Genomic DNA, 26308 nt, shown 5'->3' on the forward strand with positions numbered 1-26308 from the left:
CCTTTCCTAGTTGAGCATGACGAGTCGGGGTGTTGAGCTTTCGACGTTTAACCTGTTAGTCCAGAGATACTATTCTAGACTAAGACTGAAAGAAGACTCTTGGGTCCAGAGCAGAAAGAAAATTGCTCTGATACCACTCTGTCACGACTGCACTTTCTAAGGATAGAAAGTCCGGTTGATCGCGACTAGGGGAGGATGAAAGAAGCGGGGAAGAAAGGGGAAAACTGTGGCACAACTGAACTTGAACTGAAATAACTTGGAATATATAAAAATCAGAGTGCATGGTACAAGAGAATGAAATCTCGACTTTTACATTGCAGCGGAAGAGTCAAGAGCAGATGACATCGTGTATGGAGACACGACGCATCCAAGTACTATTCTATCGAAGGATCTTCATCGTCTATGCTCAACACCGCCCGCCGTCATCACTGCTCAATCTGTAAATTTGTAAAACATATGCAGGGCTGAGTACTTGGTGTACTCAGTGGACACGTGCCGAAATATATTTTTCTAAAAACTGATTTTGTCAAGTCACTCCTAAGTAAACTCGGGATTTTAAGTGAAAGATCCGAGAACACTAAATCATTTTCCTTGTCATTATCAAAAGCGATCTGCTGTTCTATTTTCCTGGAACTTATGCCATATCTGAACTAACTCCTGGTGAAACGAAGTCACAACTCCTGGTGAAATAAATTCACAAACTCCTGGTGAAACGAATTCACAAACTCCTGGTGAAATGAATTCACAACTCCTGGTGAAATAAATTAACAAACTCCTAGTGAAACGAATTCACAACTCCTGGTGAAATAAATTCACAAACTCCTGGTGAAACGAATTCACAACTCCTGGTGAAATGAATTCACAAACTCCTGGTGAAACGAATTCACAACTCCTGGTGAAACTAATTCACAAATTCCTGGTCTAGTAGGGACATCGCCCTTGTTAGACAATCAGATAGGCAAAGTTCAAAACAAAACATGGCTTGACATAACTTTCAAAAACTTCTTTTTCCTCATAAACATATTTGACTAACACTCATTTTTCTATCGGTCATAGCCGAACTTATAACTTTCAAATATCAACCGAGGCTAACAGTTCATAAGCACTCGTTAAGTAACACACATTGTCATATAACATAAAATAACATCACTTTCACTTTATGCAAATAGCACTCTTCATAAGAGTGCACATTAAATAGCAAACTCGCACTTAATATCATATTTTAAATGGAAAGTGCACCAAATACTTTTCATAAAAACTGCAAACATACTTTAAACTGAAAGCTCACTAAAATACTTTAGTTCAAAAGGCCACGTAAAAACACTTTAATTCGAAAGCCCACGTAAAAACACTTTAGTTCGAAAGCCCACCTCGTTCGCTTCAAACTCCTTAAATTGATTTTCTTTCCTCACTCCGCCTTTACTCGCAGAGATAGCCTTTTGAAAGCAACCAACATACTAATAAGACTCAAGAAGTTCTCATACTTATAGGAATGCATGCCCCTAATAAATTCTTTTATCCTTCGTTCACTTCTAGGAAATTTTTAGAAACTTGCATATTAATTAAATCGGGAAATTTAATTAATAGCACTTTTTTATTAAACTTAATTATTTTCGTGGCTTGAGAACGTCGTCTCTCTTTCGTTCTATTTCCTTAGCGGCCGTCCGAGGCGTCGCGGGGCGACGCCGGTTGGCCCTTCGCATCTCGCAGTTAAATGTCTCCCATCTTCGAAAATAGAATAAATTATCCGGGGATTAATTCATCAAGCTCCAACTCGATATTTATTTGAGAATTAATTAATTGAGCTCCAACTCACTTAAATTAATTCCACTCCGACATGAATAATTCTCGACCCAAATCCATAGCCCATTTCTTGACTAGAGTTAATGGATCCCTTTCTTTTACCAATTTCTTAAGTCTAGTCCATTAATTCACTAAGGCCCAGCAACTAAGTTAATTCTTGGCTCAAATCCTTAATTAGCTTACTGGCCCAATTCTCATTAAATTACTTGGCCCAAACCATTACTTAAAATCAGCAGTACCCCCTTCCCATCGTCACTTTTCCTTCCCCAAATCACATTCTTCACAAATTGAAATCCCTAAAAGAAGAAGGAACAGCGTCGTCTTCCCTCTCCGTCGCCGCTCGTCTCCGGCGATCACAGTACCGTCGCCGGACACCGGTCCCTTTCTCCGTCGAGCTTTATCTCTATCGAACTCCCTCTTCTTCTGACAGAGACGGAACCTCTCTCCACCTCTCGCTTTCTCCAGCGATTTCACCGATGGGGAAGAAGGCGTCGCCTTTCCCTTCCGCCGGTTCCTCTCACTCTCGCTCGGAGAGCTCACGGCACCGCCGCCGACGTTTCTCGCCGTCCGCCGTCCGCCGCTCGCCGAATTTCCGTCGCTGCTGCCAGCGCCCTGCATCAGCTCTCTGCGTCGAGCTTTCCGCCGAGCTTTCCCTCCGGCAAGCAGTGCTGCTGCGTGCGCTCTCCCCAGCTCCCTCTAACGGGATCTCCGTCGTCGCTCGACCATGGTCGGACAGCTTCTCGATCAGCCTAAAGCTAAGTTCTTTAACTTCCATTATCTAGTTAGTATCTTGAGTTCCTCTTTGGGCAGTAGCTTTGTGGTATTAAAGTCTCTTGAAATTGATTGTTGGTGAAACCTTGGTGCATCTTTAGGCATTGAATTAGCTAAGGCAGCTTATGATCGATTCTTATTTTATCTTATGATGAAAGATCTCTAAAGCTCTAAGTTCTTGAGCTTAACATGGAAATTCTATTCTTTGCTACTGTTGAGGCTTCTAAATTTTCTAAGTTCCTGCCTAATCATGGGATTCTATCATGATGCAGAGGATGGTGTTGGGGTGTTGAGGTATTTACCTCACTCGGTTCATCCTCGGTTTATGCGGCTGTTCCTCCGCTTTGCCGCTGCCTCTCCTCGCCTTCTTGCTCCTCTCATTTCCTTCTGCACTCCTTGATTTTGAGTGAATTTGTGGTGTCTAAAGGAGAGGGGAGAGGAAGGCTGCTTATATAGTCCTCTTGTGTTGGAAACTTGGGGACAAAGACTCCCATATTTGGCTGCCAGCTCCATCTCTTTCTTGGCATCATGCTTCTTTACTTAATTGAGCAAGTCTTGGGGGCAAAGACTCCTATTTTTGGGGCTGCCAGCTTATCTCTTCCTTGTGTTTATCCAATTGTATACCATTTTGGTGTAAGTTGGGTCATACTTGCTATTTTGGAGAAGTCTCCAACTTTGAGTCTTTGTGAAGCCTATTTCTAATAATCCTTTTGGTGTTAACATTGCAGGTACAAGGCTGGAATCTTTGGAGTCTTATGGGGAGCATTTTCTCGAGAAACATGGGGGAGAAAAGAGAAGGAACCTTCGAGATCTTTGCTAGCAATTGTCTTGTTCAATTCTTCTTTTGGCTATCTCTTAAATTTCTAAGCTAGAGATAGATATAGTTGTACTCTCATTTTCATGTAATATTAGACATTGGAGCCCCTAAAGTAGAAGTGTAAGCATGTACTATTTCTATTTAAATTCCTCCACACATTTATTTAATAAAAGCATAGCCCTTACTTTTATCCTTGAAATATAAATTTCCTTGCACTTTATTTCCAATCGTCTCTTTGTCCAATTTTTTTTATACTCCAAAATCTTTACACGAAAACTCGGGGTGTTATAGTTTCTGATGCATATCCTCCAAGATCTTCATCATCTCCTTCGTCGACTTTGCTGCAGTCGTGTGATAAGCCACCTCCTTGGACAACGATAGCCTAATCGCGCTCATCGTTTTTCTTTCCAGCAGCTCCCACTCCTTCGGTTCCATCTTTTCGGATTTGGCTTTTAAAGGTTTCCACAAATCTTTACCGTACAGGTAATCCTCAATCTGCATCTTCCAAAATCCGAAATCAGATCCGTCGAACTTCTCTACAGCAATCTTCCCATCGATCCCCATCGTGATTTCTGCCTCTTAAACCCTAGGCTCTAGATACCAGTTGTTAGGCAATAAACACAGGCAATCACGAATATAAAGGAGAATGAACACAAGAAATGGTTTACCCACTTCGATACAATGCGTATCTACGTCCGGGGGCGATGTCAAGCCAGGGATTTCACTATATAATTTCAGGATGATTTTACAATGAGGGAGCACCTCTATTTATAAGCAAAATAGAGAGCCCTAATTCTAGTCAAACTAGGAAACATATTCCATAAGGAAATATCTTCTATGGAATAAATCTATCATGAGGAAATATACTTCTAGGAAACAAATCCTAAATATGATAGGAGATATTTTAGGTTCCATAATTAACATTATTTTTATTTTAAACGGTACTATAAAAGTGTGTAAAAATAAATAAATTCTAAAATTAGGCTAAATAAAAGATAAAAATTATACCGCCAAATCCCCAGTCCAATCCATTCCTCGGACCCATTCCCCCATACACCAATTCCCATTACTCAAACTCCATTGAAGAATTTAATATTAATTTTATTAGTAAAGAGTTATTTTGTAAAGACGCATGAACATAAAATAGACTTATTAATTTATGTTTTTGTTTGTTATGAATATCCTATTATAGTTAGCCATAATGTGACCATATAGTTATTATCCCTTAATGTAATAAAAAAGTTGAACCCAGTTTTCTTCATATCAGTGACCGTGCCTTTTGACAATTATGATATATTGTAATGTTTCTATTTCGGAGTCTGTGTTTTTTCTTGTCATTGATAACTAATTGGAATGAGATAAAAATTATGAAAGAAATATATAGTATTAATTCTCCACTACATTTGACTTGATTTAATATGAATCTATCTCTCATACTATTTTTTTTATTATTTTTGTTTAGATTTTAGGTACACACATTCATAAATATGCTGAAAAGTACACATGCGGATAGCTCTGTTAGAGTTTGTATACTAGAAATCACGTTTCGAGTGATTGAATACTGTAAAAGTCTTATTTTATTTTCCAATGAATAAAACAGATTATTTTTGTCATAATTTTGTTATGTTTTACATTTAATGGATGTTAATGCATGTTTAAATGTATAAGTTAACTTAACAAAGTCTAAGTCTTTGTTTTAGTAGACCGGTTGTGGGCGTCGTCCACTTTAAGGTAACACGATAAGTTCTAAACAAAGAAAAAGATGAATTTCACAACCTAGATGGAATTTGACTATCCATCGAGAAAGGTTGTAATGTCAGTCCGCATATTTCTAAGCAGTGGCGGATCCAGGTGGAGGCAGATGGGGGCGGTCGCCCCCACCATGCGACTAATTTTCCCTTATCCCGGATGTATATTTTCCATATCCGCCCCCTCCGTTGCCTCCGATGTCGCCCCGTTGACCGAAAAAAATAACCATTATCGTCCCAAGCTCAATTGAAATAACATCCACAGACTTGCTAAGTTGTATGGCATGCCTCGATCCAAAAAAGATTTCGTCATGCTTTTAATATTGATAAGCTTGTTCATCTTGCTACTCTTTACCCATAGGACTTCACATGGACTCAACATACTGAATTGTTTAAACAACTTGAAACTTTTGTTGATATTGTGAGAAGAGATGCACGATTGAATGCTATTGAAGATTTGGCTAGCCTATCTCAGAAGATTGTTGAAACCAAGAAAGATAAAGTTTTTTCGTTGGTTTATCGTCTGATTGAGTTGGTATTGATCTTACCCGTAGCGACTGCATCTGTTGAAAGAGTATTTTCAGCAATGAAATTTGTCAAGACTGACTTGTGGAATAGGATGGAAGATGAGTGGTTGAATGACAGTTTGGTAGTATACAATGAAAGATCCATCTTTGCTAGTGTTTCTAATGAAAGAATCTTCAAACGTTTTCAAGATATGGATACCCGTAGAAATCAGTTGTCTCGGTTAACAGATGCTAGAGCTACTTGAATTGTAATAGACTTTCATTTTGCTAAAAAAACATATTGAAATATTACATTTAATATTTTATTATTTTATTCCGCCCCCTCCATTTTTTAATCCTGGATCCGCCACTGTTTCTAAGCCTTACTGAAATAAGATGACATTGGTGTGGTATAGCACTGAACGGATCTAACAGCAAGACTTGTCCTTGGGCTATCTACTGAAAGGCGAGGTCTTGATAATATTTGTTTCTTAATCAATGTAGGTTAGCATTGAGCATACGGTATTGATTATGCATTACTTTGACTTATCAAATGGTGCGCGTTTTTCGTAACCCAATTATCCCGATATATTGGGTAGTGGTGATCAATATCTAGCGGTGCTAGGATTGCTATTATATTGAATCGTGCGCGAGCTGAGTCTCGTTTGATAATGTCCTCAAGAGGAGCGCGAAACAAGGTTTTATTATTCGGAACCTAGCTAGTTGGAGTTTGATTACTCTATGAATAATAAATAAGCGTTTCATGTTAAGTCCACTCTTGGAATTAATAAGAAGTTAATTAATTAAGTCAATAGCAGACATTAATTAATTAATTGATATTTTAATCTTAAGCGCGGGAAATGAAAGTTAAACGGAAACCCGGATTACTTGTAATTTCGGATTTGGATGGGGAGAGTTCAATATTACTTCTGTAGTGGCTGCTTGTAATATTCCAATTATAACTTATATTAAATTGTGGGTTCAATTTAATTAGTAAAAAGTAAATTGGATGAGCCCATATCCAAAACCTTCCATAGATCCATGTCTGGGCCCAAAAGGAACTTAATATAAATAGGAGAATAAAGGAGACAGAAACAACACAATTTTATTTCATAAAATTTTCGAAAATTTTCGGCCCCCTAGCTTGAAGGAGATTTCGAATTCCACTCCTATTCCCAAAAGGATTTCTTCTGTCTTCTTTATTTAAGTCCTAGTATTCTAGTAAGATTAGCCTACACTGATATTGGAATACAGTTCGGGAACCAAAGAGAAGATTTGTGGTCTAGTATTCAAAGCGTCACGTGGAGAAGCTGCTAGCCATCTTCTATTCTTTGGAGAATTAATTAGGTATTTTTCTGCTCCGTAGAAAAGCATGTTTTAGGTTTCAATATTCTTAAAGCATGATTAATTCAAGTTATGAGCATGATACATGTGATAATTACGCGAATAGATTTTGTCTAAATAATCTGCTAAATAGATCTGATTATTATGTGATTTATTGGTGTGATTAATAATTGTAAAATTATGATAATCAAGTCCAACACCGCTTCCGCTGCCGGTTCCATCAAGCTCCTCAAGGAGAGGCTATTATGTACCGACATGACCATATGATATACAGACGTGGTTCAACATGCTCATCGTTGACTAGAAACGGACTAGCTAACAAAGTAAGTGGAATTATATAAAGTATATATCACACAAATTGTTTGGTCACACACACTACTAATTTAATATTAATTGTATTTTTCAGACGATAGCACAAGCTGTGGGACATTGGTATTTCGACCGGAGCGAGTTCCAGGAGATGGACATGCTCAATGACTTGCCACGGAAGTGCACTAGTACCGACTATCAACCTACTTTGGAGAAAAAAGTGCAGGGATTATATTCATCATTAGATGCCATGAATTGATAGCATGTGAATTTGAATTTCTATTTTCAGTTATGAATGAAAGGTTAAAAGTTTTCGGTTAAATCAGCTTCTTAATTACTCCACAATTTAATTACTGGTGACAATAAACACTACTATTACATAGGAAGGTTACGTGTAATGAAATGAACTAAGTGAGGGATATGACATCTATAAAAGCAAGATGTTATAACTAGGGTTATTATACATATTATCTTAGAAGCATGAGTCCTCAAAACTCAGTCATGGTGATGGTGATTATGATAAATAGTTTGGTTGTAATGAGTGATTGGACAACAGTGGATGTGAAAGAGTGCTACATGAATTTGCCTGATGATTGTAAATTTGTGCTGTTGAAAGGGATATGCAGCGATCCTTACGGTTTCCCATGGGGTGGTTGTTGTACTCTCATCACTTTCAAAAAGATTAGTTCTGATTGCTACTTTGGAATTGCTAATGACCTAATAAACAATTACCCTTGCCCATACCCAGATCAGGCTCGTAGTGCCACTTTAAGTATGTATGAAAATTGTATGGGCTAATACTCCTATAATTTATTGCAAACGCTCATTTAATAATTGTATTTTATGGATACAAATTGGTGATCAAATTATATATTAATTACTCAAAACCTTATGTTTTAGTACTATGTTTTATTTATTGGAAAAAGGTTGAATACATAACCAAAGATTATCATACGTTAACCTACCCTAAATCTTATGTATAGAAATCATGATATTGATTCAACAACTGCTAAAACAGCCATATATAGTGTTGGCCGGAACAGCTCGTTTGCATTCAAGGGGCGAAGCTCAGCCTCTAATCAACCAAATTGTTTGTTACCAATTCAAGAACAAACTCGGGCCGGAGATGCTAGTAATTGACCAATTCAAGAAACATGATTTTTTCCTAAAACAGAAGAAACAATGTTTAAAGTTATATTTTGAAAGTCTTTAATTGACGATCCCAGGAATACAGAGGGAGTGGATTATACCTTATATATATGTGATCATGTTGAAACAATGCTCCAACGAGCTGCCGCTGTAACAATGTTACTTTGCTTTCATGACCACGAGATATAATGGTTTAAAAATAAGTTTAACAATTTTTACTTGTAAACAAATAAGTTTAAAAATAATGGTTTAAATGACATAATGAGTTTATCTATAACATTTATAGATGAAAAAATATTTGAAGTTGGTGATTAACAAATCGACCATGACCAATAACAATCTAAACCATAACAAAACCAACATAATAACAAATGTACCTATGAAAGCAACACGCAGCAATGTTAAGTCCGCACATCTCCTTTAACTACCGGTATCTATTTTGCGACATACGATATATCCAACCAATATCAATAAACAACGCAGTCTCCTCAAAGCAACCAAAGAAGAATATTATAACCACAAAAAAAACATGAAAAAATAAAACTCACAAGTGAAAAAAGAAAGGGATATTGGCGTCTAGTATCACGAAACTTTCAAAAAGTTGGATTTTTCCCACGAACTTTAAAATTGGCAGATAATATCACGAACTTTACCACCGGTTTGTTTTTTTCCACGAATGAAAAAATTCATGTTATTTTAATAAATTGAATAACAATTTTGCAGGGTGTGCTTCAAGAAAAACTAGCTTCAGAGATTGAAAAACTTAAAGCTCTCAAAATTGTTGTCGAGAAATTGCGAAAACAAATCTATATCATAATATTATTTGTGGGAATTTTTTCATTTGTGGGAAAAACCCAACTTTTTGAAAGTTTCGTGATATTAGATGTGAATATCCCTAAAAAAAATTACCGAAGTTTCAAGCTGCGTTAGTAGCCAATTTTTGAAAAAAATAATTATTTTTTGGTTAAATTACAATATTGGATACTAGTGTTGTGATAAATGAGGATAAATATACTTAAAACAATTAATCATTCATACAAAAGTGGTCTATGTGATATACCTAGCATATTTCATAAAATGCAAATCTGCAAAACAATAGTATATAGCCCAAAATAACTTGGGGCCATTAACCAAATCCACATTAATAGCATAATTTTATCTTGACATTAAACACATATTAGTGCACACCACATGACAACCCATAAATATAATACTAACTTTTTTTAAAATAAAATAAAATAACCTATCTCCTAGGTGTCACCCCAGCCTCTTATGAGCTTCTAGGGCTCTTAAATCTTAATTAATTCACAATTCCAAAAATGTCCACTTTCTCAAATTGATTTGCCACCTTCCAAGAAGGTCAATGTGGGGACTTCACATTAAATTTTTTGCCCAAAATTCAGTTTATTATCAAGACTCAACCATTAATGTCCCATTTGACTAATAAATTAAAAAGCAGCCGTTACATTCAAAAAACAAAATTCCGTGTTTCAAAATTCAAAGTTTTTAAAATCTATTAAATGGGAGAGAGTATTATGTATTAACTAGTACGGAGTATTAAATTACTAATTACCTCGATTAGTGTTAATTAATCCATTTGTTAAATACTCAGTAGATCCGCTTAGATATCTAAGATAGAGTATTTTAAATTTTTAATCTAAAGGTACAGTCTTTTTTATTGTTATTATTCGAATCTCTTGCTTTAGTGTTTTTTTTTAATTGTGATTAATTAATTCCTAATCTTGAATTTGCAACAGGATGACGATTGCATTAGCGATAGACCAATCCCTAATCACTCTCATGATTATGGAGAAAAGAGCTTTAGATATAAAAATTCAGCAGTTAGTGTTTGAATTATTTGAGACATGCCAGTTAATTAGGGATATAATGTTTAATTAATTTGAAGGTTTAATTTCAAATGGCCAGACATTTAATTTGTAAATCCTATGCATGTCTACTTAATGCATGATTGGGCTTTAAATATATTTAAAAAATTATTTATGGAGCTTGAATTCAAACTATATTCGTGTGTGTTACTTTCAAATAGTGTGAGTTTAAACATTTTTCATGTGCTTTATTCGTAGCTAACTAAAACTAACATTTTCAAATTAATTTAATGAAAATGTGTAGAAAGTTATGGATGTAAATTAGTTCACTACCTCAAATTAATTATAATTTATACTATATGATTTTGGAACAAAATGATGGTCAAGACTCAAGACATGCAAAAGAGACAAGGTTATCAACAGAAAAGAAACATCCAAGTACTATAATGTAGTCAAAGAGCACAATTAACAAAACAGCCTCATAATTATAGATTTTACCAGATAAAGTATGAGTACTTCAATAAAGCAAAAGAGAAGATTATTTCTCACCTCATATGATGAAAGCAAGTAGCCCACAATTTTCAAGAGACAGTACACAACCTCAAATCAAACCCTAATCATTACACTTTTCTTGTCAATAAATAATTTAAAAAATGTAGAAATAAATCAATTTAAAAATGTAGTTAACCATTTTTAAGAGAGTACATGAACTGCCACATGTCCCTCTTTATATAGAGTTCAATAGATATTGGAGGATATTAAAAACCCTTTTGTTTGTTGAAAATTTGATAAAAAAGTTAACATTAGCTAGCTAATGGATTTTGTAAAATTAAAGTTGACATCGTTTGATAATTGAATTCTTGTTTTTTAAATAGTTGGAGGTATGTGAGTATATTTTGTTGAGTTGAATAACAATGAGGTGTGTAAGTGAAACTGACATTTGATAGTACATTGATTCTCACTTGGATAATATAATTTATTTATTTTTTTGTGATTATTAAAATTGATTTTTCAGTTTTCTGTTTATGCATAGAGACACAACATACTCAATTTCGACAGTAAATAAATGATATTTATGCTATAATACAAATATAAAAATTACAAATATTGATATATAATGATATATATATTTTTTTAATTTTAAAAGTTTCCCCTCACTAGCTTGGAGCAAGTAAAAATATGTGCGAAAGTATTTTTATTTGATGTATTTGGAAATGGTTATTTGTAGCTGTCAATGATTCAATAACGTGGTGCTGTGGTAGTGTCACATGAGCTTCCACGTATGCAATATTTTTTATAATGTAATAATTGTAGATAAAAATGAATTACTTATAATTGAATGACAATTAGGTAGTGTGTTTGCAAGAATATGCGACCATTCATAAAATGTAGTAGTAGTTGATATTTGCTAGTCTGTAAATACTTATTTTGGAAAACTATTAAAATTTATAAAATCTATAAATACGTTAGTGAGTTTATGTATATATACATATATAGTAAGTCCAGTGAATTCCTCTTTGTGCAATAAATATTCAAATTAATCACAATATTTGGTTATTTATGATTTACAGGGTTTTTCAGTTTGAGTAATATTAAAGTGCAATTGAATTTTCAGTTGAAAAAAGCAATGGTTCATGTAACTTATTTTATGCCTAAGTTGTTTACAAACATTGTTGCATCGACCCTAAACAAATTAAGCACTTTTCCTCTACAATTTCCAAAGCTTCAAGAAATGTACTAGAACTCATGAAATCTTTTAGCCTTTAGGAGTAGTAAAATAGGACATATATTTTTTTAAAAATGCAAGAAAATCTCAATCATTGTTCTTTGTACAACTGAAGAATATTCTTCCTATATGTGGATGGAATAAATTCAGAGCGATTTAATTTACCAAGAGCAATTGTCATTTTGCAAAAACAAACATGTAGTTGAAAATTGTGCCCCTCTTATAATGACCAAGTCACATGGAAGTTTCAATATTGACACTATACAATAGTACTATATAAAATAAATATAACTAAGGGCGGGAAACAACTAATCTGTTCATTTCAAAATAGTACTAAGATTCTTACCTAAAAATGTTCTATTACACAACAATGTAAATATCTTTCATTTCAAAATAGTACTACTATATAAGATTTTTTTAGCTAAATATAATGTACGCTATAATTTAATAGGGAAAATAGTCAAAAAAATATATTTTGTCGAATTCCATTGTCACAAAAAATTACTCCGTAGTATTTTGTCAAATATTGGTTCATCTGACCACTTTAAAAATCACTCATAAAAATTACTAGTGTGAAGTTTGGATTTGGTTGTATTTATTTCATATAAAAGAATCCAGTCACCTACATATTATAGTATCTTTAATGATTTTTAGTGGGAGTTTTATTTTGGAAGAGACATATCGTTCAACTCACTAATGGCCTATCTATAATTTTCACGCTGTCATATCAAATAATATTTCCTTAAAAATATTCATCGGGAGATAATTGTGAATAATTCAAACATTTTGGTTTTTCATGTTGATTTTAAAAATTGAAGACTAACAAATTTTGATTAGAAGTTAATATACATAATTTTTTGGGTGCAAGTAATTTCATATTTTCAAGTAAGTGATTAGAAGTTTTTAAATTTCGAGATAAACTATACAATTGTATCAGTAATATTTTTTCATTCCCAAGATCTATTGCTTGCCATTGACATTATTATACATTATCCTTTGTATCGGTTTTGCTAGTCGATTGCAATTCTACTTAGATTTATTTTTATGTGGGAAGGAAGAAGAGGAATTGAACATATATATATATACTATTATAAGCAAAAACAAAACAAAAAAAAAGTTGATTTCATTACTTCAAAGCAAGGTGCTTAACATACTTTTGTCAAGGAATTTACATAAGCATTCTGTTATATTCTATCAAGAAAACAAACCATGTAGAGAGAGTTTTTATATGTTGACAAAGATGCATAATTTTAGCATATCATATAAATATTCATATCCTAAAATTCAAAATCTTCTTGAACTTGAGAACATGACTTCTGCATTCTAACGGCACTGAAGCTACTTCTTGAAGCCATTATCTCGTTCAACGAAAGGCGTTTCTTCGGGCCCGATTCGGGCCTTTGCTTCGGGGCGCTATACGACCTCAGCTTCGCCCTAAACGATTGCGTGTTCACCATGTAGTTTGGGCAGTTCGAGTACGGCCTAAATAAGCCGTCCCCACACACGCTCTTTGGCGGCGTGACCGGGACATGGGCCCGGCCCGAGCACGAGAATCTCGGGGTGTTTTGGGCGGTCCGGAACTTGTAGTCCTCCGTGACGAATCCCCAGTCGAAATCTTGAGGGTGGCGGCAATCGGGGATGGACAAGCGGGCCGGGACCGGATACGGGAGAGGCGACGATACTGCTTGGTAGCAATGATCGTCGCTGTACTCGGACACGGACCCGTTCATCCGCCTAGACCTCGATCTCGGGCCGCAAGTGTCAATTTCGACGATTTTTGGGCTATCGTCGAATGAGTTAACAGAAGGGTCATAGGAACCTGCGACGACCCTTCTGTTGTAAAACTCACCTCGATTTTCATCAAATCGGCTCTGAAAAGTTCACCAAAAGGGAAACCTTAGTAAATCGACATAACTGGTTAATTTAATATCTCGTAAAAATTTATGACGGGCCGTGTTTATACTTACCACGGGCTTTCTCGGTTGTGTCTCGAGTTGGTATCGGTAGTCATTCCCGATCGAACGACGGGCCCGTTGCGACCGTACGGCAGCTTGGGCCCGAAACAGAGCTTGCATACTATGAAGTGTTGCAGCTGCACGCTTCCTCACAAGGTAGCCTCTAACAAGAGCTTGCAACTTCACCAGCCCTTTTAGGGCCCGTAACGCTTTTCGGGCCTATTCAAAATTCCAAAATAAAGGCAAATTAGCAACACAAAAATCCAATTGAAATACACCAAAAATAGCAACGGTTTTAGAACAAAAAATTCAAATTCAAATTTCAAAAATTGGAACTGCCTAGACAATGATGCATGAAGATCACAGTCAAATAAATGAAATAATCAGAATAGGACAGCACATAAACATTCTGTTTGATTACAGTGTTACTACTAATTTTGCTTATATTTCAAGAAACCAACAAAATATAAACAAAATAAGCATTTAAATCAGTGTAACAACAAATAACACCAACCAATTAACTTTTGTTGGAACATTCCAAAAAATCAAGAAATCAGTAAATAACATTTGAAAATAAAATAACATACCAAAAATCCTCTAAACACAGTTTGAATCTTGGCAGCAGCCAATCTCTCTCTGCCACCTGTATACAAGCCTCCCCCTTTCCCTTGGCTGGTCAGCCGGACCACCGCCACGGCGGCCTGAGCGGCGGCGACGGCAGCATCGGCCGCCGCGGCCGTGGCCGCCGCGACCGCAATAGCGTGCTTATTCTGGTCCTTCTCAGTGTCGCCAATGTAGGGTCTCAACCAAGCCGGATCAGCCGCCGGAATCTGATTGAATCCGCCGGAATCCTTGCCGGATTTTGCAAAACTCCACCTTTTCTTCTCTCTCTTATCGCTTTCAACGTTTTCTTTATCTCTCTTCATCCCAAGAAGCCCCTTGAGCCACTTTGTAGCCTTCCCCATTTTCTTTTTTCAGTGATTTTGCTTCAAACAATGCTGAAATTGTACAAAAATGGCAGAATGTTATGTAAAGATTGAATCTTTATGTGCGAGAGAGATAGAGAGAGGGAAGAAAGAGAGAGAGGGACACTCAGAATCTTTACTTATAAGCAGAGGCAGAGCATAATACAGAGGAGTGTGGGGGGAAAATGGCCTTTACAAATGGCATCAAAACCTTAAACTTAAAAAAATAGTGAGAGAAGTGATAAAGATTGGATTTTTATATTTGGGTTTGGGGTTTTTTTGCATTTGTGATTTAATTTTTGAAAAAAATTATCCTCTCTGACACGACCTCGTGAGGAACAGTATTACAAGACAAAAAGGCATCACAGAAAGAAACGATTTTTAAAATAGCAATAATCATGATAAAATTCAAATAAAATTAGAAAATTTGAACTTGAAATTCCAACCAATAAGAAGCTCATGTTCAATCATTTCTCTCACAACTACAAATTCAAGAGGAAAACACAAATGTTCCTTAAAAGTCACTCAAAGAGATAAACAAACACACCTTTTTCAAATTCAAATAGCCACTCAATATTTCCAACCAGAAGCCCACAAAACATATAGAATCTCTCTCTCTCTTACAACTTCATGGAGCAACGTGCGAAAAATATGAGAAAAAACACCACTATTTGTAGATCTTGTAAACTAACATTAATATATGGGCAGACCCCTTTTCATGTAAAGTAAACAGAAATCACTAAAATAAAGTCTTTAATTGGTTGAATCTGACCAAAACTAGCAGTGCCCTTATCCCATATCACTTTCAGCTTTTAAGTAGCCTTTTTTCGAAGCTTTTAAATAGCTGAAATAAATAAAGAAATCGGTGGTGGAGAAAAAAGGGTCTCTGTTTCTTGAAAAAATTAATGCTTTTTTTTGGTCGTCAATAATAAAAGCACTTACCACATTAAAGCAGTGAAGAAATCTTGATGGCTTGTTGTTGAAAGAGATGGATGTTTTGAGGGTGTGGTTTAAATTTTGATTTTTGGGGTTGATTTGGAGAGGAATCTGTGCCTTTTTATAGTTGTTTTGGTGGAGTTTTGAAGAAGTGTCAAATCTTTGAGAAATGAGGATTATAGTGTAATTAAGAGTGGTATTAAGGTTTTGATTTGAATGTGGCGATGTAACGACTATTTTTCTGAAATTTATGGAGTATTTTAATTTGTTACTATCTCTATAAGAAATGCGTAGATGCTTATTTGTGAATTTTATTACTATGTGTATGCTCTAAATTAGAAAGAAGAAGAAGAATATTTTAATTTGATGACATGGTATCAGCGACAACGTGGATTCTCTGGTGCATTTCGAGGAACGGAATAATTGCAAAATGTGTTACAGATGGTGCGGAGTAATGGGCGTCGCTTAATAGAGCAAAGGAGGACGGGGTGTCACTCGACTCACTATGTGACCATTGAAAAGTATAGTCATGATGCCCACACGTAACACGCTAGACGTGCAAGTGGACATCAATTTTTCTTCTTTTTTTTTTCAAATGAGCGTTTAGTTTTACAGTTATCCTCTTTGTTTTTCTAAGATCGATTACAAATACGATTTGGAAGCATTTGTGTCATGGTGGTAAATGATAATGATTTCACATTACGTAAAATTTTTACATCCAATAATATATAAGGATTTTAATTTGATAAATTTTAGATTTTAATGAATTTTGTACTTTAATTAAATTGCATATTTTAATTGAATAAGAAATAAATTAGAAATACTAATATCAGTGTAAGGTTGTAGATGCGAATGTTATATCTCTAAGAATAATGATAAAAATGATGCGTGATTCTACTCCGTCCGCGAATAGGAGTCCCGTTTTTCCATTTTAGTCCGTGTGCGAATAAGAATCCCGGTTCACTTTTACCATAAATGGTAATAGGGTCTCACCTTTACCTAAATTCGTGCAGTCAAGAAATGTGACTCCTAGTAATGGACAGGGAGTAGTAATTAATTACTGGATGACTTTAGAATATTCACGATAGGAGTTGTGTGACACGTTTTGATAGCTATGACTGGACTAATATATGTACAATAATGTCGAATGCAAACAATAAAATACTTATGAGATTTTATAAATTTGAATTTGACCGAGTTGAGTTGTTAAGCCTCGTATTTACAATAAACTTATGATTTTCTTGTTGCAATAGATCAAATAATCGGGTAAAATTGTTAAGAATTTATGAAATTTAATTATTAGTGGTGTATCTTGTATGAGTGAAAAACATCAATAATATATTATAAGCGATCATAAATTTTTACCCGTGAAATAATTGTGAAAAAGATCCAAATTTTATGATTTTTCTAATTGATTTGAACTACAATACAAATACAAAATTTATGATTTTCTACCCGTAAGATAATTGCGAACAATTCCACATGTTAAAATCTAAATTTCTCATATTGATTGCAAAATTTACCATTTAATTTATATATCAATTTCATCGTGCATAGTACTCACTTTTCTTTTATATTTTTTAAAATTAGCGCCACAAAGAAATTAGACTTTTATTCGTGGACGAAAGGAGGAGTATTTAATAATGATACGAGTGTGCAATATAAATGAGATCACATATTAGATTAAGTACGTGAAATTATATCAACTGAATACTTATCAAAACTATTGTACAGTAACATTTTAGATTGAACTATTCATAGATTTGAGTTAAATCAATGGATGCGTCGTTAAAATAAAATATGTTAATCGGAACAGAACATGTATCTAACAAGGTCAAAATATTTGTAAGATAACTACAAATTTTAATTTCTGAAAATGCACTAATATTATCCGTGGTTCATATTTTTAAAAATATCACCAAACGTCCATAAAATCGATATAATTTTATTGATTTTTTTTGCAATATTTAAGACTTTTTCAAACGAACGTCATATTTATTTGATTTTCTGCTATAGTACTATTTTTTATTTTGACTGTTTAAGACAATTGCAAAAAAATGAAAAGATAATATTTTATGAGTATTATATGATACACTAAAAATAAATAAATAAAACTGTAATTTAAATAACAATGGCCTATTATATTTTTTAAAATTATATGTTGGAAAAATGGAGTGTATAAAGGGGAAACTCGTGAACAAATTTATGCCAACTTCAAGGTTACAAAATTAGGTGGCTGTGTACTATGCTTATGGTATGTTTGACCAGTCTACATCCAAATTTAAATACTCCATATTAATCATGATGTTTGTTAGGGGATAATCATTTGGAATTGGATCCCCTCTATTATACGGTAGGAATAAAAATAGGCTGTGAAAAATAGATATAAATTGTATTTTTATAATTCAAATTTTTCCATGAGTATTAATTAGTACTTTAAGGTGGTGTTCAGTTTTCTAGATAAAATAATATCAAGTTATAATCTAAAATTAAGTTGTGAGATTATTTTAGCAATAGCGGGTTAGCTATAACTAATTATCTCATAATTATCCATCTAGAATTGAATTGTGAAATTGAATCTAATGAACCAAACACATTACAAATTTGATCCGAGATACAATTTTGCAAATTGAACCCTCCTAAAATTAATTAACATAGTACTTACATAATAATCTTTCTGCGGTAATTTGGAAAAATAACACTGCTAACTTTTTATCAAACTAAAAATCATGATTGAATTTTCTTCTTTTCAAATTTATTGTCAGAGAGTATTTAATTGAACCCAAATTGGGCCGAGTACTCATGTGGTTTGGCCCACAAAGGAAAATAATATTGTTCGGTGATGTACGTTGGTCTTCACTGATTATTAATTTATCATTATTATATATCGGCCCAATTCCATGTGAATGTCGATTTTTATGCCACTATGTTTATAAATAATTATCGTACTTATTATGTTTTGAGATTCATAGATTGTGTAATTGAAAAAATTACAACTTCTTTTAAAGGATGTAATTTGAAATTTTAGTATGGGAAAATTTAATATGCAAATTATACATATTTCATTAAATTATAAGTTTAAATAAAACTAATTGGATTTAATATTAAATTTAGAAGCAATTATTAGGAGCGGACATTCAGATTTTGGATCGGTATTTTATCCAATCCAATTCGATCCGAAAATCAAAAGCGTTATGATGAATGAATTTGATCTGAGTTGATTAGAAAAATCTAAAATTACATAAACACATAACAAAATTTCAAGAATTCAGTACAAAAAATCTAAATTTTGAAAATCTATTACCAACAACCCTTAGAATTGTTCAACACAAATGTTTTATAAGGTTTGTGACAAAATTATATTTTTGTTACATATATGATAGTATTATGTAACAAAAATATATTTTAGATTACTTTGAATTACAAAATAACTAATCTAATCTGATCCGAACAACCGAAATATTTATGAATATGATTCAAACTAAAATTCCAAATCGAATGTTAAATTTCGGTTTAGTTTACATCGGATTTTGAATTTCAAATATTTTAGTCAGCAATTATGTATATACAAATACAATTATCTTTATTAAAACTTTTGCTAAATTTTGCAATAGGTGTGTTGGTGAAATCGCATTATTTTAGTCATAATAACGATAAAACTTGTTCAATGCATCAAAATTAAACTATTAATTGAAAATTAGTTGTTTCCTTCGTGGAAAATGAATGTTCGGAAGAAAAAGTTGGAAGTCAAGATTCAATATATTTAACAGTATTTATAAAGAATTTTTATGATAAAATTTTTGGAAAATTTATATTCAATTGTCATCATAGATAAAGATAGTTTACGAAAGGAAAAAGTTTAGTTAACTCTCAACTCACAAGGAAAAAACTAATTTACGGAAAATCAAATTCTGATTAACGGGATACTAAATACCTAAAATACCCCTGAACAGTGTAGATTCCGAGTAATCCGACACATCAATTTCCTTTTATACCCTTATTATGGTAAAAAAAAATACTAATCCAGAAAGGATACAGCTTAAAGAGAGAAATATAAATAGTGGTGAGCCCTAAAAAAAAGAAATAAACAAATATCTTTCCCATTAACTTTCAACTCAAATCGCCGCTGTTACTTCAACCGGCGAAGCTCCTTTACCCCTTCAATCTCTCTAGATTTCTCTAGCTAGGGTTTATCTAATAGATCTATCACTTTGTTTTTCTCAATTTTTCGGAATTTTGTTTGGATTTCTAGGGTTATTTGTTCGGTTTTGGTATCGATCGTTTAGGAATTTTGGGGTTATTTGAGCATTCGGAATACTGCGATCTGAGTTTGGATTGAAGGTAACGGTTATACGAGGCTGATTTCCTGGTGTTTTTGGTTTTTTACCGATTGTGGGTTTAAGGCTTTGGATCGGTGGTTAGGGTTTTGGGTGTTGGTGTCGCTTGATTGGGGTGAGATTAGTTTTTTGATAGGGTTAGGTTTAGGGCTCTAAGAGATTTTGAGGTGGAGTTATGGTTGAGTCGGATTGTTTGAAGTCATCTCCGCCGGTAGAGAAAATGCAGCCGCCAAAGCAGTGGGGAGTGGCCAAGCCCTTGTCGCTAGCTGGTCCGATTGATGCGGATATTCAGAGGAGTAGGGAGTTGGAGAAGGTTTGTTGCACTGTTTACATACTGTCTGACTTCAAGTTATTGTGGTTGATTAAGCCTTTGTTTCGGTTTGATTATAGTTTTTGGTGGAGTCGGGGCTTTACGAGAGTGCAGAAGAATCTGCCAAAAGGGAAGTGGTTCTTGCGCGACTTAAGCAGGTAATGATGGAAATAAACGCTATCAATGCAGCTTCAGTTAATCTAATGTGCATTAGATTATTTTCCATAGAACATTAGAGTTTTTCTCTAGAGCAATGTATTTATTATAATTTTGTTGCTATGTGTAGTAAAGGTAGTTGAAAGGACTTTGGGTGTAGTGTACTATTTAAATCCCTGAAATTGTATGGTAGTTCTGGTTGTACATAAACAATTGTTCTGGTAGATCCCTACAGTCATAATCAGACTGTTCTATGATTATTTCCTTTGGTCCTATAGCTTTTGAGTTGTATTTAGAATTCTTGAAGATACTAGAGTTAGTGCAATATATTTTGTAGACCTGTAAACTGTAAACCTGAATGCAGTTGCAACTTGTGGTGCAATTTGACTTGTATGGTATATTGGTTTAGGCGCCCCTGGCTAGAAGACTGCTTACCATCTAAAGTGGACTAAACTATACATATAAGTGAAGGGTTCTGGCATTACAAATGGACAGAAGTAGATGTTCATGTATTCAGTTTTTCCTCAAAATATAAGTTTTTCTTGCTTTAATATATACTCCCTCCTTCCGCCATTAGAAGTCTTGGTTTACCATTTTAGTGTGTCCGCCATTAGGAGTCCCGGTTCGCTTTTACTATAAATGGTAGGTAGACCCTACATTCCACTAACTCATTCCACCCAAATTTTATTATAGCACTAATATATGAAAATGGTTCCCACATTCCACTATCTTTTTCCATCCAATTTCCTTAATATTTCTTAAATCCCATGCGGAACTCAATGGGACTCCTAATGGGGGACGGAGGGAGGAACTTAAAAGTGAATCCAGCAAATTCCCAATCCATTGTTCCCCCCTTTATAGCAATGAAGACCTTGCAATGTTTGTAGGAAGAAAAGATATGAAATCTAGTAGCTGTGGAATTTTCATATAGGTGATTGTTATTAACAGGAGTTGATGCAAGTTTATAGTTCCCAGAATCCAACTATTGGATGTTGAATAGGTATACATTAATGTCTAGTTTTGAGTTTGTTGATACAGGTTACTGTGATAATTTCTAAGTTTCCTTATACTTAATGCAATTTGGTGTAAACGGATACTAGTTTTGGTTTTTAGCTAGCGCATATGTTTATGTTACATTTAATAATAATCCTTATTCCAAGGTTACCTTATTATATTCTTAATTCTCTATTGTAGATTGTGAAAGATTGGGTGAAAGGGCTTACTCGGTTGAGGGGATACACCGATCAAATGGTGGAAGATGCCAATGCTGTTATTTTTACTTTTGGTTCTTATAGACTTGGTGTAAGTAGCTTACATACATTATTGGATATTTTCATCATCTACAACATTTTTTTTACACTTGAAGCTGGAGTATTTTACTTTTGCTTCTTTTTATGAGAATGTCTTGGTGTAAGGGGCTTGTATATAAGATTGTAACTTTCGAAAATATTTGTGAAAAATGCTGTATTTTCAACTACAAGTAATTGTATGCAGTTTGCTTGAGTGGCTTTATAAACATAGTGATTGATTAGTCATATTAAAATATAATAATTGCAACTATTAGAGGTTTTAAATTTAATACTATCCTATACCAATTTGGGATTAAACAATAGTAAGATCTTACTCAATTATGCTGGCTGTGTATCTGATGCAATACAGTTATGGGTATGCTATTATCCTGGTAGTGCTTTTAATCCTTAAATTACTTTCAAATTGATCTTCCGCTTCATGTTTTTCAATGCATATCTTGAGGATTCAGGCGTCTTTGCTAAGTTTTGGTTTATTTAACCAGGTTCATGGACCTGGTGCGGACATTGACACATTGTGTATTGGGCCATCTTATGTTAACCGGGAGGTACAGTGTCAAGATTTTACTATTCTGGAGCTGGTCTTTAAATGTATAGTATGAGTTCATCGGAATATTTTGTTTACAGGAAGACTTCTTTTTTGTACTCCATAACATTTTGGCTGAAACGGAAGAAGTTTCTGAACTTCAACCAGTACCTGATGCTCACGTCCCTGTTATGAAATTCAAGCTTGATGGAATATCAATTGATCTTCTGTACGCAAGTATTTCACTGTTGGTCGTTCCAGATGTGAGTTTTTAAGTTTTATGCATCAAAATAGTTACAAATTTCTTGTTTGTGCATGCTTTTAATACTAAAGGAGTTCTAAATATAGTTCTTTTGCTTCCTAACGTAAAAAACCAGGCTTATCACATCAGTTAGACAAGTGTAATTCAGTTTGGAAAGTTTTTTTTAATGCGTCATTCTTATGTGGGTGACTGTGCTATTGTTCTAGCAGTGTCTAGTTTATTTTTAATGTCATTCTAGTTTCATATTTTCTACCACATGATGAATTACAAATGAGCCAAAGAAATTTGCATTCTGCTTATTTTGCATGCTTGTATAACAGAGCTGTACCTTACTTTTAAGTAAATATGCTTTAATTTTTTTATAATTTTAAATAATGGCTATTAGTTTAATATGAATGTATGCAGGATTTGGACATCTCAAACATCTCGGTGTTGCATGACATAGACGAACCAACTGTCCGTAGCCTTAATGGATGCCGAGTAGCTGATCAAATCCTCAAAGTTGTTCCAAATGTTGAGGTACATATACTAATAAACATGGATGTGGTCTACCAATCGCCTTATTCTCATATCTTACTATCATGCAATCTCAGAACTTCCGGATTACTCTGCGATGCCTAAAGTTCTGGGCTAAGAGACGTGGTGTTTATTCAAATGTAAGTTGTGTTTTCTTTAGAATACCTAATGTAGTACTATTGCCATGAAATAGTTGGTATATCTGTTAATTCCTGCAACGTATCCCTTTCCATTTCATTTCAGGTGATGGGGTTTCTTGGTGGTGTGAACTGGGCTATTCTTGTTGCTCGATTATGCCAGTTTTATCCAAAAGCCAATCCTAGTATGCTAGTTTCTCGGTTCTTCAGGGTGTATACAATGTGGCGCTGGCCAAATCCTGTGATGCTTTGTGAAATTGAGGATAATGAACTTGGATATTCTGTATGGGATCCTCGTAAGAATCCTTGGGATCGAACTCATCTCATGCCAATCATAACCCCTTCCTACCCATGCATGAACTCCAGTTACAATGTTTCAAATAGTACTCGTCGGGTTATGGCAGAGCAGTTCCAGTTTGCTAAAAAGATCTGTGAGGTAGGATACTCTTGTACCTTTTTGATGCCGTCGTTTTGCAGTTTAATATTGGTCTCTTACAACTTCCGCCCTGTAATCAGATGTCTTTGATTTGCATCTACAGGATATTGAGCTGAATAAGTTGCGATGGAATGCTTTATTTGAACCATATTTATTCTTCGAGAGCTATAAAAACTATCTACAGGTCGACATCATTGCTTCTGATCTTGATGACTTGCGATCTTGGAGAGGTTGGGTTGAATCCCGTCTGAGACAGCTAACTTTGATGGTAATGTCTTTTGTTTTGGTTTCCTAGAAATTTTATTATTGTGGTTTTTTTTATGTATTTTACAAGAACCCTGGTGCTGTTTCGGAAGTTTCATCAAGGTTTTTCTTCTCCTATTTGTGTTTTCCAATGGAAATGCAGATAGAGCGCGATACAACTGGGAAGTTACAATGTCATCCTTACCCACATGATTATGTTGATTCCTCAAAGCAGTGTGCACATTGTGTCTTTTTCATGGGCTTACAAAGGAAGCAAGGAGAGGTTATTAAAGAAGGCCAGCAGTTTGATATCCGTCAGACTGTTGATGAATTTAGACATCAAATAAATTCATACATGTACTGGAAGCCTGGGATGGATATATATGTTTCTCATGTTCGTAGAAAGCAAATTCCCTCTTATGTATTTCCAGAGGGCTACAAAAGAAGTCGACATACGCGATCACTAAGTCAGCAACAAGTTGATAAGAATTCTAGTGAAGGCAATGAGGGCTGCAGGACAGACTCTGCTGAGAGGATCCCAAAACGAAAGAGGAGCTGTGATGGATCAGAGCTGGAGGAAAGTCCTGAGAAGAGACCCTCCATTAGTCCTCAGAGGCAGGTATCAGTCTCACCGGAGTATATTTGTTCGGGAGATTCATTGAGAGGCAGTTGCACTCCTGTGTTCGAAACAACAAAGGGGAGCCCAACGGTGATTGTAGAATCTATGCCTAACAATGAAATGGCCAAAGTAGCCCCTGTGGTTATGGAGGATGTGCAAACCAGATGTAATGGAAATGACTTGCACTTTGATGATTGCAATAAAGAGATGTATTCAATCCCAATGCAGATGCAGTCAAACCAGGGGATGCGATGTGCAGAATTTTCTGACGTTACTAACATCTCAAGTTCTTGCACTACTCAACATTTGAGTACCAGTAACAGTAAGGATACGGAGATTGATAATGAAGGATCTTCACTAATTAGATCAAGTGAGGTTAGTGCGCAGCTGCTTATGGATAATGGATGTCAGAATGGTGCTTCTGTTCTTGGGAATGGACTAAGAGAGAAGCTACAGGTTTTGGATATAAGTTTCTTTGTTCATTTATTTTAATATGCATGAGCTATGCTGTTTTGTACTTGAATTTGATATGATTTATGATGTGCCCATTTATTCCGACAGTCTTGGGTTATTGTTTATTTTAACTTCAAATTTTCACGGGCTGAAGTTATGCTATTCTTGACTAGTGTTAGTATGGTATCTATATATTCTTAACATTTCTATCAGTCACACGTGCATGCTTTTCCATGAACCACATTGTGGAATTCTATTGAATTATTATGTTTTAATTATTACTACTAACAGAATTCATAATCTTGTTTGCTTTGTTTTCACATGAAGCCTAATGGGCCGCTCGCGATGGTTCTCAAATCTGTAGATGGAGTTGGGTCAGAACCTGTTGAGAAGAATGTCATGAGGCATGTTTATTGAAATTTTAAAATTACATTTCCTTTTTAATTACCTCTATACAATACCGTCTTTATGCTGCTCTGGCTTTGTTACTTTTGTCTATTAATGCAGCAACAGGCTGAGCCTCACTTCAACTGCCTGAATGTAAAGATGATACGAAGGCTTTTCAATTCACTGCCTAAAGAAGAAGTTAAGTTACCTGGATTGGTGTCACGTGACTGAAAGCCAGCAGCTCGGGTAAGTACCGTATTCAATGCTGGCTTTCATATGTTTCTTAATGTTTCCAGGCATGAAATCTTGGAAGGAAAACCGAGTAGCGTCAATCTGAGGAAAACCACCCTCTGGACATTTTGAATTCCTTATGTATAGTTTTTCGGATTAGAGGGCTCCATGGTGCAAAGTGATTCCGTTACTCCTCTGGAAAGAGATTGATCTTATTATACTGACTTCGTTAACTATGTGAAGATTTGTATTTGCATGGTTGTTGAAGGTTCTGCTATATTATGATACCGTTACCCAAGAGAGTTCGTTTGTATGTTCTAGAGGATTTTTTATGAAGTGTTAGGGTATGGAGTATTTCATTTCATTGTTAGTTGATATAAGGATTACACCTTAGTGTCCTTGTAATCAATCCTCTAGACTTGAATCTGTACATCATTAACATATGAAGACGTGTTCGTCATCTTCTATATATCGTTTTACTCAGCACGGCTACTTGTGTTTATATGTTTTCAGAGTAGCAACTTATGTGTGGT

The 26308-nt window shown here is 34.7% G+C and overlaps 2 protein-coding genes and 2 long non-coding RNA genes across 10 annotated transcripts; 2 read left to right on the top strand and 2 right to left on the bottom strand.

Moving 5' to 3' along the window:
- Positions 1-241: 241 nt before the first annotated feature.
- LOC125207726 lies at positions 242-3001 on the bottom strand. Of its 2 annotated transcripts, XR_007174014.1 has the most exons (3): positions 2877-3001; positions 1371-1436; positions 242-437 (listed from the first exon to the last, which is right to left on the bottom strand). It is a non-coding gene; the product is annotated as an uncharacterized LOC125207726 (long non-coding RNA). The 2 variants fall into 2 exon arrangements; XR_007174013.1 differs by lacking the exon at positions 1371-1436 and having other exon boundaries at positions 2877-2961.
- LOC125207724 lies at positions 2071-3581 on the top strand. The gene is made up of 2 exons (XR_007174012.1): positions 2071-3207; positions 3303-3581. It is a non-coding gene; the product is annotated as an uncharacterized LOC125207724 (long non-coding RNA).
- A 9521-nt stretch (positions 3582-13102) lies between these two features.
- On the bottom strand, positions 13103-15627 carry LOC125204093 (protein IQ-domain 26-like). Of its 3 annotated transcripts, none has more exons than XM_048102647.1 (4): positions 15467-15627; positions 14542-14952; positions 13967-14173; positions 13103-13870 (listed from the first exon to the last, which is right to left on the bottom strand). In XM_048102647.1, exons 2-4 carry the CDS (start codon positions 14917-14919, stop codon positions 13277-13279), a joined length of 1179 nt encoding a protein of 392 aa, XP_047958604.1. In that variant the 5' UTR covers positions 14920-14952; positions 15467-15627; the 3' UTR covers positions 13103-13276. The 3 variants fall into 3 exon arrangements, with proteins under 3 accessions (XP_047958604.1, XP_047958603.1, XP_047958602.1); XM_048102646.1 differs by lacking the exon at positions 15467-15627 and adding an exon at positions 15060-15148; XM_048102645.1 differs by lacking the exon at positions 15467-15627 and having other exon boundaries at positions 14542-15049.
- A 4305-nt stretch (positions 15628-19932) lies between these two features.
- On the top strand, positions 19933-26261 carry LOC125207795 (nuclear poly(A) polymerase 4-like). Of its 4 annotated transcripts, none has more exons than XM_048107290.1 (13): positions 19933-20505; positions 20583-20660; positions 21853-21960; positions 22451-22513; positions 22593-22754; positions 23159-23272; positions 23347-23409; positions 23513-23842; positions 23946-24110; positions 24249-25160; positions 25485-25561; positions 25671-25743; positions 25841-26261. In XM_048107290.1, exons 1-12 carry the CDS (start codon positions 20368-20370, stop codon positions 25693-25695), a joined length of 2235 nt encoding a protein of 744 aa, XP_047963247.1. In that variant the 5' UTR covers positions 19933-20367; the 3' UTR covers positions 25696-25743; positions 25841-26261. The 4 variants fall into 4 exon arrangements, with proteins under 4 accessions (XP_047963247.1, XP_047963246.1, XP_047963245.1 ...); XM_048107288.1 differs by having other exon boundaries at positions 19934-20505; positions 25665-25743; XM_048107289.1 differs by having other exon boundaries at positions 25671-26261.
- Positions 26262-26308: the final 47 nt, after the last annotated feature.

This window comes from Salvia hispanica, chromosome 2, assembly GCF_023119035.1.
Source record: "Salvia hispanica cultivar TCC Black 2014 chromosome 2, UniMelb_Shisp_WGS_1.0, whole genome shotgun sequence".
Taxonomy (NCBI): domain Eukaryota; kingdom Viridiplantae; phylum Streptophyta; class Magnoliopsida; order Lamiales; family Lamiaceae; genus Salvia; species Salvia hispanica.